Source organism: Nycticebus coucang, chromosome 10 (genome assembly GCF_027406575.1).
Source record: "Nycticebus coucang isolate mNycCou1 chromosome 10, mNycCou1.pri, whole genome shotgun sequence".
NCBI lineage: Eukaryota > Metazoa > Chordata > Mammalia > Primates > Lorisidae > Nycticebus > Nycticebus coucang.
Window position 1 is genome coordinate 57320098 of NC_069789.1, and position 12082 is coordinate 57332179.

General features: G+C 52.0%; 1 protein-coding gene across 25 annotated transcripts in view; it reads right to left on the bottom strand.

The window, feature by feature from the left end:
* Nucleotides 1-12082, bottom strand: part of NFASC (neurofascin) — a 184099-nt gene that overhangs the window by 46276 nt on the left and 125741 nt on the right. For 18 of the 25 annotated variants that reach the window (XR_008383086.1, XR_008383085.1, XM_053605694.1 and 15 more), the window contains 9 exons: nucleotides 10039-10150; nucleotides 9443-9627; nucleotides 7707-7838; nucleotides 5145-5288; nucleotides 4393-4504; nucleotides 3900-4066; nucleotides 3300-3447; nucleotides 1877-2001; nucleotides 975-1019 (listed from right to left, as the gene is read on the bottom strand). Coding sequence is in view for 23 of the 25 variants with exons in the window: in XM_053605694.1 (XP_053461669.1) it covers nucleotides 975-1019; nucleotides 1877-2001; nucleotides 3300-3447; nucleotides 3900-4066; nucleotides 4393-4504; nucleotides 5145-5288; nucleotides 7707-7838; nucleotides 9443-9627; nucleotides 10039-10150 (1170 nt within the window). In the remaining 2 variants the exon portion in view is untranslated. Of the gene's footprint in view, nucleotides 1-974; nucleotides 1020-1535; nucleotides 2002-3299; nucleotides 3448-3899; nucleotides 4067-4392; nucleotides 4505-5144; nucleotides 5289-7706; nucleotides 7839-9442; nucleotides 9628-10038; nucleotides 10151-12082 lie in introns of those variants that run through there. The other 7 variants (XM_053605709.1, XM_053605712.1, XM_053605708.1 and 4 more) reach the window with 2 other exon arrangements.

Sequence of the window (12082 nt, forward strand, 5' to 3'; positions counted from 1 at the left end):
CTCATCCCCTTCCCTCAGGGGGCTGAGGAAGAACAAAAAGGAACCCCCAAATTCCAGCCCTCCAGAGAACCAGGAGCATGGCCATCCTAGCTCTGCTGCCTTCTCATCGGACCTGTGCTCACAACATTTAGAAAGGTGATGAGGACGTGTGAGATTCTGTCCCATTTTCTCATGATAATTATTCTCTACTGTGTGTGCCAAGGCTTTGAAGGGACGGGAGCCCAGGAAAGGCATTTGGGGTGCTGAGCAAGGCATGTAGGTGCTGGGAGTGGTAACAAAGAAAGAGGACTAGGCCAGAGAGGAGATGGAGACTTGGTCTCGAAGTTTCAGTGACAGACAGGAGGACAGAGGAAACCCCTGAAGACTTCTAAAGAGTGATAGGGGCAGCACCTCTTTGGGGTGCTAATCTCACTGGGATTGCTTTAGTGGGTGTAAATGCCATCCTGTCCCAGGAAGAAGGCACGCGGCCACTGACTGCTGGAGGGAGGCAAGATTTTCCCTTCATCTTGCCCCCCTGAGTCCAGCTGGGTATTGGAGGGATTCAGAAGGCGAGTCCTGCATCCCATTTATGAGTGTGTGTGCCCATGTACGTACAGATTGTGAAAGATAGATCCTAGCAGATGTGGGAGACCGCAGAATGACAGCCCTACAGTTAATCCAAAGGGAGTGGGCTCCCTGACTGGCCCTTAAACACTTCTAGGGAGAACAGGCCGCCCCCAGGCAGTGGTGCACATGTCTGGGGGTAAAGGACGGGTGAAACGGGCAAGGACCTCAAGCCCAGAGGAGGGTAGTGCTGTGGGCTCAGGGAGATGAACACACACACACCTGAAAAGAGGCCAAACGTGGTGGGGAAGGGGGGTGCCATTAGGAGCCTTCACACTGTGATCCTTCCCCAAAGGGCTTCCTCCCCCTAGACTCCACCCCTTGGTGTCTACAGAGGGTGCTGGCGAGGGCCCATGATTAGTGTGAATTACCTTTGGGCAGGGCGGCCAAACGGTTAGTTGGAGTGACCTGATCAGCTGCAAAGGTAAGATGGGTTAACCAGGTTAGCAGGTTATCCAGGGTTAAAGGCATTGCAGAAGGATGCCAATAGGTAGCCGAGGCTGGAACAGCTGCCCCAGGGCTGAGGTATTCCACACACAGGCTCATTCTCCCCTCCATGGAGAACCCCCCACCCTTACAGAGGCCATCTTGTATTTCCTCCACGGCTGGGGATTGAACATTCCAATACGACCGGGCACACTATTTCCAGCAGCTGTGCCTTTCTACTGCACCAGTGCTAATGGCAGCAGGTGCCCAGCATGAGGACAGAGGTGACAAGGGGACAGCAGGGATCTGCCTCACTGGAAGGGAGAGGCCCCCTTCCCCTCGGTTTTCAGTAGTTTAGTGATTATAGTCCAGTGTGTCCAGGAAGAGACAGCATCATCTTGTTCAGGGCATAGCACACTGTGAAATGCCACCAAAACCCAGGAACAGGGTGGGAAGGGGAGGAAGACTGGCGGAGGTCATTGGAAGCACAAACACAAAACTCAGTCTTGTTTTAATGATGGATTGTTTTAATCGTCTTAGTGGTTTAGAGTTAGCTGTAAGAAAGGTAAAAATGAACACAATAAGCAACTCCTTCCACTTTCTCTGTATCACTCAGGCACCCTTCAGCTGAGATTAGCGATTCTACTTAGGCAGTAAGCTGTGCAGACCAGCTTACTCTGAAAGTGGTAGCTTCCTAACCCTGAGATCAAAAGGCAAGAGATCACCACACCTGGCTGGCCCGCTGACCACAGGCATTGCCCTTGGAAGTGTCCAGAGCTACTGCTGCTCTGGCTGCCGGGAAGACAGGGTGGGGGCGGTCAGTGCCAGGGTGAGCAGCGACAGTTACCTAGCACGGTGAGGTAGGCCTTGGCCAGGTCCTGGTCCAGCTCGGTGCTGGCGATGCATGTGTAACTGCCCTGGTCCCGCTCTGCCACACCGAAGATGGTCAGAGAGTCATCTTCCTTCTTCATCCTGCAAAGGTACCATGGAGGGTTTGGGAGGAGTGTGATGGGGGGTGCTGGGCACTGCCCACTGCCCACGGCTTTCTTTCTGGAGGGGGCATCTCAAGTCAGAAGGGAGGGAAGTATCGCAGCCTGAGCTAGGAGTCCTCAGCTCCTCCTGGAAGATATGAGGCTCCCCCTCAAAGCTCGGACACAGGCAAGGCTTCACAGTCCTCTGGAACACTTACAGCACTTGACAAAGGGGAAAAGAAAGTGGACAGAGCTCAAGTAGCCCTGAACCACATTGGTGCCTTCAAATTCCACACCTGTGTCTGCTTCTGTGCCTTTATAGTGCTGTGCACCCCTCCTAGATTAGGGTATTATGAGGCCTATCCCTCCCCAAAGCAGATTGGTATTTCTCTTCTTGAACTTGCAGCCTTGTCCATCGTCAACCCAGATATGTCTTCTTTGCACCCAGGCTCAGGCCAGCCTGTCCCTGGACTGCTTGGAACTGTCTCTGACAGAGGAAAGAGGGGACCCAGAACAAGTGGGCTATAAAGCTGTCAGCACCAACTGAGTAATGGAAGGCCTGTGCCTACCTGCAGGGTACACCCCCTGCAAATGTCAGGTGATGGCTAGAAACAGCTGGTGCCACATCCAACTGCAGGGCCCGCAGAACCTAGCCCCTGAGATGGAGGAGGTGCAGTGCAGAATTCTGGGAGGGAGGCTCCCACTGGAGATTCTCAACTCTGACTGCACATTAGAAACCATAGGGGAACTTTTAAACACTGTCAATGTCTTACTCCTACCTCAGTGATATCAGAATCTGGGCTTAGAGGGCCCAGATGTGGGCCCAGGTGCAGTGAGGTCTGAGAACCACTAACCACAATGGGCACAGTTGGCTCGGGATGGCCCTGCCCTCTACTGGAGGACAGGAGTACTGCAGACAGGGCCGGCCGACCGACAGACGGAGGCTGTGATGTGGCAGAGGAAAAGGAGACAAGATGGAGCAAAAAGACAAGAAGGAAGAGGAGGTGTGAGAGCAGAGAGAGAGGGAAGAAGTGAAGAGAGACAGGCCTGGGGAAGAGAGAGGGGGCAGAGAACAGAGCGAAGGTGAGAGAAGCAGGGAGCTGACAGCAGGGAGTGAGATGGTGCAGGCAGGGTTCTCCCTGAGTTGGGAGGTATCACCCAGGCCATCCTCAATAGCTCTTAGTGACATACATGACACAGGTTCCCTGACCTTGGGCTCTTCAGTGTGTCACCAGGAGGAAGGGAAAAGAAAATGCCCCTCAAGCCAGTACCAGGCAGAGAGAAGGGAGGCACAAAAACCTGCTTCCAATGTAGAGCGGCTCATCGTCCTTCAGCCAGGAGACGGTGAGTTTCAGGGATGGGTCGTGCTTCACGCGACACTCCAGCTGCACCGTGGTGCCCCGCTTGGCAACCTGGTCCTCAGGCATCCGGTAGATCCTGGTGGGGTCTGTGGAGAAGCCCAAGGAGCTTGTTGCTGACCCGTTCTCTGCCCAGCTCCCCCCTAGGGCCACACAGTGTGACACACCTGACCAACCACAGGTGGCTCAAAAAGTACACAGTTGTCTGAGTGGAAGGGAGTTCCAGGGTAACCCCTGATGGTCATCCAAATCCTTCCTGTCAGGTCTGGGAACATAGGATGTAACTTCCAGGGTGGTACTGGGGGGGGCGGGGTGTGGGCAGCAGTTTCCCTTGTCAGTCCCCTTCAGACCTGGCTGGTAATAAGCTGACGTGGTGCTTCCAGCACCTGGGTCAGTGAGGACACAGACGGCACACGGAGGAGCCCACTCAGGATTCAACGTCAGGGATGGGGCATTTTCACAGTGAGTATCACACGTGGGTAACTGCAGCGGGGCTTCCTTGCCACAGTTTGAACTCCCACCTGTGCCCTCTCTCCTTTACCTTTGACCTCCAGGCGGACTTGGTTTTCAGCTTTGCCCAGAATGTTGGTGGCGACACAGGTGTAGATGCCTTGGTCCTCTTTGCGGATCATCTTGATCTCCAGGCTGCCATTCTCATAAACGTGGTAGTTGCCACCATCCAGGTTGCTTCCTTGCCCATTCTTAAACCTCACAACAGAGCAGCAGAACATGCGGTACACTGAGAAGGGGCGGCCCGAGGGTGTGGGGCAATGGCCACCGAGTCCCTGTGGGGTTTGAAGCCCTGAGCTCTGTAAGGCCTGTCTCCAAACACTGGGCGGCCCTGGCAAGTCTCTACCCCTCTCTGGGCCTTGGTTTCCCTTTCTGGATCACCCAGGTGATCTGCCAAGTTCCCCTCAGCTACAATGACCTTTGAAGGTTCCCAGGTGTTGCTGAATACCTATCATAGGCCAGATGGGAGGGAGAAAGTGAGACAGATGACCCTGCTAGGGAAAGCCTCGTCTTCTGGAACTTACCATCGGAGTGTGGGGATGGGAGACCCAAAGAACGGGCAGTCCAGCCGTGTTCGGTTGTAAAGGATCACCCTAATGAGCTGGTTCCGGGGCGACATCATCCGAGGGGGCACATCTGAAATTCCCAGAGAACCGATCTTGGGTGCGGAGTCTAATTCCTGCATCTCTTCCCCCTTGGTCTTACTTTTACTACATGCCTTCTCCTTATAGTAGCTCTTTAAGCACCAAGACACTTCCCCTATTCACCTCCCCTCCTTCCAGAAGACCCTAAGGGTTAGGTGAGGAAGAGGTAAGTTTGTCCATCTACCCTCAACCTACCTTACATGCAGTCCAGCTTTGCAAAGGCTTTCCCCAAACTATCCAGCAGGCTGTGTAGCTGCTCCCGCACAACCCAAAGCACCTCATAGCTCCCCCTCTCAGTGCTCAGGGCTGCAGCACACATACTTAGGACCATTTCCTGCCCTGAGATCCACCCGAGAACCTGGGAAAGTCACCATGGATGCACCAGGCAGATGAGATAGACCCACTCTCCCACCAGGGGAGGGCGGGGATGAAGACTGACTTCTCTGATGGAAATAACCCTGTCTGCTCATCCTACTCTGCGGATTTTAAGTGCTCCATGCTTCCCATCCCCACATCCTCTCACCTCACCCAGCCTGGCCAATCTCTGGAGAAGAAAGGGCACCCCATAACCAAGCCTCAGGGCAACTCCATGGCAGGAGAGCAGAGCAGACTGCTGTGAAGCACACACTCACCCAGTACGCTGACGAAGGCATTGGCCAGCAGGTAGCCATGCTCATTGGAGGTGTTGCACTGGTACACGGCCCTGCTGCTGATCTGGGTATCTCGGAAGATGATGGTGTCACCAGCCACCTCTCGGTTTGGGTTGGGTGGTGCCGCTATAGATAAGGAAGAGACACTCCTTGTGAGAGATGGGGAGGGCAAAGTGAAGGGCATTTGGGGCTCAGGCCAGGGCTCCTGAATATGACTGGGGCGTGGGGGAGAGTCTTAGGTGGATCCCAGATGAGCTGGCTTCTGGCCTCACCACTAGTGAGCTGTGTGACCTTGGCCCTTCACCTAACCTGCTGAAGTTTAGTCTAGTCTAGGATATTTGGAACATGACTTCCTGCTTGAACTATGTAACAGTTAGGCAGGTGTGATTGAGAGTATCAGCTTTGGAAAGGGGTTTGAATTCTAACCACATCACCTACCAGCATCACTCAATCACCTTGAGGTTCAGTTTCCTTGTCTGCAAAATGGGAATAACATGTCACCCCCTGGGATTTCTGTGAAGATAACCTGAGATTTCATGCACATATAAACTGGACTAGCAGAAGGCCTAGCACATACTGGTTATTATTGTCATTATCCAATATGCATATATGTAAATGTGTTTTGAAAGTATGAGACAAAATACAAATAGAGCCTATCGCCTGCCCCACCTTCTGAGCAGACATTTTCTAAACATTCACAAAGGTTGCAAGCCAGTTCCTGTTGAAAACTGAAAGAGTCCTTATTGCCAAAATCCTAGGTCTTCCCCCAAGCTCTAACCTGAGACAGGACATTCCCTCCTACAGTTCTCCTAGCACTGCTGGCCCGGGGTGCAGAGAGTAGAGGCTAGGGAGTGGCTGTGTGTGTGTCTTGGTTTGTCCACACATCACTGGGAATTCTGGGATCTGGGGCAAATCAACAAATTCTTCTGGGTCCCATTTCCTTCATCCGAAAAATGGAGAAGAATCAGTCTCACCTTTCCCCTACTCTAAGGAAGGCTAAGATAAGAGAATGATAATGAGCTATAAAAAAAATTCTAGAAATGTAAAGAATTGCCACTCAGCTTTAACCACTAGGTGACTTTTCTCCTGGAGATTTCTGTACTGGGAAACAGGTGATTTGGCTGGCAGAGTCCATGAACTCACTCGGGATTACCCAGACCTATGAGGGAAGTCAGCAGAGGAGGGTGGAGGAGTCTGGCCTGCAGGCGCCACTCCACAGATAGTGAGTCTGTGCTGCAACTGGGCCGTCAGCCGTAGGTAAATGAAGACAAGGTCAGCATCCTTATCATCCATCCCCAGGTCCCCACTCAGCCACAAGGCACTGAGGCAGGCAGTGCCAGCAACTTGAATGTCTCCATGTCTAGAAATTCCCAGGGAACCAACTCTCCTCCTAGTCATTCCCTCACATGTTCCCTGGGGAGAGGTGACTTTTCCGAGCCCAAGACTCAGCTCCAAGTCCTGGGCTGCATTTATTTAATGATGCTGTGAAGTTTAGCACCACTGCCTGCCTTATCCCCAAAGTGCTGTTAGGACAGAAAGCCCCAGAGGCCAGGCAGTGTCCAAATCTGTTTGTAGCCAGGGAAATAATATTTACTGGGGACAATTAGGTGTACTACCAGCTGGTACGGGTGTTGCAGACTCACAGTTCACCACATCTGGGCCAGCTCATCTCAGGCAGTTCACTGCACCAACAAGAGCCTTGTTTTCTTACCTTGAATGCCCAACATAAAAGCAGTAACGGGGGTGCAGCGCCTGGCACACAATCCGTGTTACGCATCTCCTCTAGCTGACGCCTTGCCTCTCTACCTGCTTCTACCAGATGCTGCTCTTGAGTTAGATGCTGACTTCTCCACGTCTATTTTTTTGCCCTATTTGGTTGATACCATTATTTATATTTCCTTTGACCCCTAGAGAAAGTAAAATGCAACTGGAGGAAATATTATGCGAAAACTTGATCAAGACCACTAGCTGTAAGGGGGCTGGAGTTACTCCATCCATCTGGGCAAGATTAAATTTCCCGGAAGACTATGCCTACTCAATAAGCTGCAACTGTGTCTCTATTCTCATGGGGAAGTTCTTCCTTGTAGCTAACCATAATCTTTCACATTATCATATAATTTCTGTTTCTTCCTTTACCATCAGCAGAGAGTGGGATTTGGGTAATCAGTAACGGGTTATGGAGCTCTCTCTCACTTCCAAGATCTGGCCATCGCTCAGAGCCTAAACACTCAGTGATGCAGCCACAGTCCCCAAACCCTGAACTGGGTTCGGTAATTGCTAAGGTGCTTCTGCAGAGATTTAAGAAAACCCCAAGGGAGCAGAAACCCCACAACTCTGGGAACATAACCACAGGTCTCCTGGTCTCCTGTCACACAAAAATAAGCCAAATTTCCTGCCTCCTGAGATGTCCAAAGCTGCTGAGAAGCAGCTGCCCATGGGCTACTCTTTTTCTTTCACTTCCAGTGCAACCAGCACCGGCCACAGACAGGGATCTGGAGCCTATGACGAGAGGAGAGTCAGGTGGGATGACGGCTTGTTACTTACATTGTAAAGGTTCCCCATTCACCATCCACTGGACAGTGGGTTTGGGGTTCCCATTGGCTCGACACACTAGTCTTCCATCTTCACCAGGAGCCAGGATAAGGTTCTTGGGTTCGTCCAGCCAGTAGGGAGCAGCTGAAAGACAAGGACAGGCACAGGCAGGGGAGTTAGATAGTGCGAAGCAGGCAGAAGAAACCAAACAGAGCCCTTGTGAATGGATGGCAGGTGTCCTTGTGTCTCCACCACCAGGTCCTCACCACCTGGGGCCTATCCTCCTGGGATGATGTGGTCCCCCCTACATTTGGCCAGCCTGGCTGCACAGATGCTGACCTATTTTGAGTCTACAGAACAATAGTTCTAAACTGGGGCTGCTCAATAGAATCCTCTGGTGAGCCTTTAAAAAAACAGGGATTCTGGGGCCTGTCTCAGGCCAACTCAGTCAAGAATCCTCCCATGCAGGGGAGGCCTGCATGGCTGATGCTTTCAGAGGCAACAGGTGTTTCTGATGTGCACCCAAGGCCTCCACTGGCAGCAAAGGTGGTAAGGCGGCTGCTGGATTGGCCCCTCTGGATTTCTGTCATTGTAAGATCAGACCACTTAGGAAAGGCCTTATATTCATTTCTTTAGGCACCGGACTTTGATTAGAGCAGTTCTTAGCTGGCCACCCTTTCAATAGTTTGGACAATTTTGTTAATACGTGGAAATATGAATTTTTTTGAGCAAAGGTCTTTTAGAGCATATTCTCCTAAAGATCTTGTTATCCCTCCAAAAGCTAAGAACCCCTAAGTTTGTGTGTGGTGCTGAAACCAAGGTCACAAGATAAATAGGCTGTGTGCTAAGAAAGTTCCTGTACTCGGCCAGGTGTGGTGGCTCAGGCCTGAAATCCTAGCACTCTCAAAGTTGAAGGCGGGTGGATTGTCTGAGCTCAGGAGTTCAAGACCAGACTGAACAAGAGCGAGACCCTGTCTCTAAAAACAGCCAGGTGTTGTAATGGGCGCCTGTAGTCCCAGATACTTTGCAGGCTGAGGCAAGAGGATCACTTGAGCCCAAGAGTTTGATGCTGTGAGCTATGATGCCACAGGACTCTATTGAGGATGACAAAGTGAAAGTCTGTCTCAAAAAAAAAAATTTAAAAAAGAGAAAGTTCCTGTACTCCAGCCTCAGACTTCATCACCCAATCATCCATGCAGCCCCAGGCTCCGACGTCACTGACACAGCCCACACACACGGCCGAGACTCATAAAGACGTGTGCTCTATTGCCTGTGATAGATCAGGTGAGCCACCCTGCTTTGCGGGGGAGGGAAGTGATTTAAAAGAATAATTTTGGCCATGGTGACTCCCCATCTTTAAAAAGCAGCACAGCACCACGCACAAGGACACAGACAGCACAGGGCTACAATGCCACGCCACACATGGGGATGCAAAATGAAAGAAAGAAAAGGCTCTGGGTATGATCCAAATGGGCCATGGGAGGAAATTCACCTGCTGAGGGAGCCTGGGCGCCACGGGCAGTAGGATGATGGTCGGGGTGGGTCTCCTCCCCTGCCCCGCCCATGCACTTGTACGCACACACTCTCACCTCCAAGGTGGCACCGTCCGTGGCAGGTCACTGTTGCCACTAACCAGGGTGTTGAAAGGTTCCCCCACTCACTCTGACCCCAACCACCGTCAGAGGGAAGGGTGGTCACGGTGTTTAGGGTTGGCAAAATAATCATAATGAGAAATACACACAACGTACCCTTTACTCTCACCGAGATCGTGTGCCGGATGCTGCCCATCTTGTTGGAGGCCAGGCAGAAATACTCCCCAGAGTCTTCTTCGGAGACGTTGGTGATACGAAGAGCCTTATTAAAGTTCTCAAACTTGGCCTTGTCAGATGGGAGGTCCCCACCTTTCTTGTACCATGCGATATCTGGTGTTGGGCTAGCAGGAAACAAAGGATTTATCACGAAATGTGGCCCTTCTCTTCTGCCAGAGCCTGGGACACCCAGGTGTCCACGAAGTGTTCTTGGGCCCTGGATGATCCATGTCCTGTAAGTGCTGATCTTCCCCAGGACAGTGCTCAGCTCTGAGAGCCTGGGGACTTGGTGAAGCCCCGCGAAATACTGATGCACACACAGGATGCCTAACCACCTCCTTGTCTCCCTGTCCAGAACAGAGATGGCCAGAATGAAGCAGAGATGACTATGATTTGCAAAGTTATGCTCACTAGGGGCTGTTTGCTTCTCTTATACTAATGATACAATCCCAAATGTGGCCAGGACAGAGCAAGGACGAACTCCCTCCCCTTCCTCCTGGAGGGTGGCTGGATGGGGAGGTGCAGACAGTACGTACACCCCAGAGGCGATGCATTCCAGCAGGAGGTCCGTGCCCCGAAGCACCATCTGACTGCTAGAAGTGCCCTGGGGATACATGAAGCTGGGTGTTCTTTCTGCAACACCTCGGGCTGAAACAGAACAGAATAGACTCCATGAGCCTCCTTCCAGAGGGCTGACCCCATGTGGCCAACATTGTCAGGCTAGAGAGAAATGTCACCATGTCTCCTGCCTGACCCTCCCAGATGAAACCACCCCCGCGGACGTGGGCATCATTAAATGAGGTGTGTTAGGAAGCTCGGGGCTACTCGGCCCCGCCAGCGTGTGAGTGTGGGCAGTCCTAGGTTCTGAAAGGGTCTGCCGGAAGGCACCCAGCTTCCCTTGGAGCTCAGGAGACTGCCCCTTCCCTGGAACAGAAGTCTAGTCCCTGAGCATCTTCTGTTGGAATCCCAGAGGCCACTGTGGTGGCCCCGAGGGCAGGCCATCTCAGCAGCAATCCTTCCCCCCCAGCCAGGAGTGGGGAAGACAGGGAAGCATGTATTGGACATGTATTTCATGTCCAGAGACAGAAAATCTGCTCTTTGGGACCCTGAAGACAGGGAGCTGGGATGGAGGCAGAAAGCCCCCCACACATTGAAAGACACAGGGAGAGTTATTAATGGTTTAGCAAAGACATGGAGAGAATTAATGAGCAGAGATGACAGGAAATCACTCAGGGGCCAAGATCATTCTGCCTCCTCACTAATGACTTTGGAAGGGCAGTGGGGAGGGGGATGGTAATTGCATCTGGGGGAGGGGGAGAAGGGGTGATCTACAATTCAACTAGGCTGGAGCAGTCATGGGCCTGAAATCAATGAAATCCAGTGGGTTTTGAAGGCCAGGTGGCTCGTAGAGATGGGATTTTTAGGATGGCTGTTTCTGTGGGTATTGCCAGTCTGGGCACACCTACAGTAGAGGGGACCCCTCCTTACCCAAGCCTCACCTGTCCCCCAGAACTCTTTGGGCAGCTCTACAGAAATATGTAAGATGGAGGGGAGAAGGACCTTCCACCTGGGAACTTCAAGGCAATCAGGAAACTGGAGAAGGCACCCCCTGCCCAAAGGAGTATGGTTGGACACAAGACTGGTTAAAAACAAGAATATAAGCTGAGCTTCCTCATGAGCTTAATAAGTCTTAGGCTCAGCTGGACCAGTGAGAGGTAGCGGGAGAGCAGAGCTGCCGGGGCTGGGAGCCCTCAGAGATGCCTGAGACGAGGACAAGGCACTTATCTCGGGGTTTAATTGGTGTTGGCAGAGTGAGGACAGAGTGGTGGGGAACTCTGCCCCTGTTTCCTGCAGGAGCTTGCTGGATTCACTGGGTTCTGGCTGGCCCGTCAGGACTCCTGTCCTCTGTCCTCGGGAAGCTTCTCTCCCCTGGCTGCTGGCAAAGCACTTTTCATAGAGTTTGCATCTACTTCATCTTTTTGTCAGGGGAAGGAAGGATGAATCACATACAGAGGTAATTAGGCTGCTGGCGCAATACACAGCGCACAGCAAGTGTTCACTACATGTTTGTGGGATAAATGAATGAAAGGGGGTGAAGAAAAACAGAAGGCAAACATTTATCTACCCCACATGTTACTTTTCCTCTCTGTAGACGTCCTTATCTATCTGGCCCACCAGCACATACATACACAACAGTGGCTACTGAGGGGATTAATCCATTATATGGTTAATTGGTTACCATCTATATCTACAGCCCTTGTAGCTTCCAATGCCCAACACCAAGGAAGCCTGACACTAGCAGCAGCTTCCTCCCACCCACTGTCACAGAATCAACCAGAGACAAGATGACACAAGGTCAAGGGCGCGATGAGGAAAAGGAGCTTCTAGAGCGAGAGGCTGTGGTGTCAGGTTGGTGAATCTGTCAAGAGCTGGGAATCCTGCTGCTATATGGAAGAGGTCCCAGCTTAGTCGTCATACTCCTCCCATGCGGGGACAAACTCTGTAAATACCAATCTGTGACCCTGTGGACATTTACTTCACACCATAGCATGCAACATCACAGGCACACATGACCAGCAA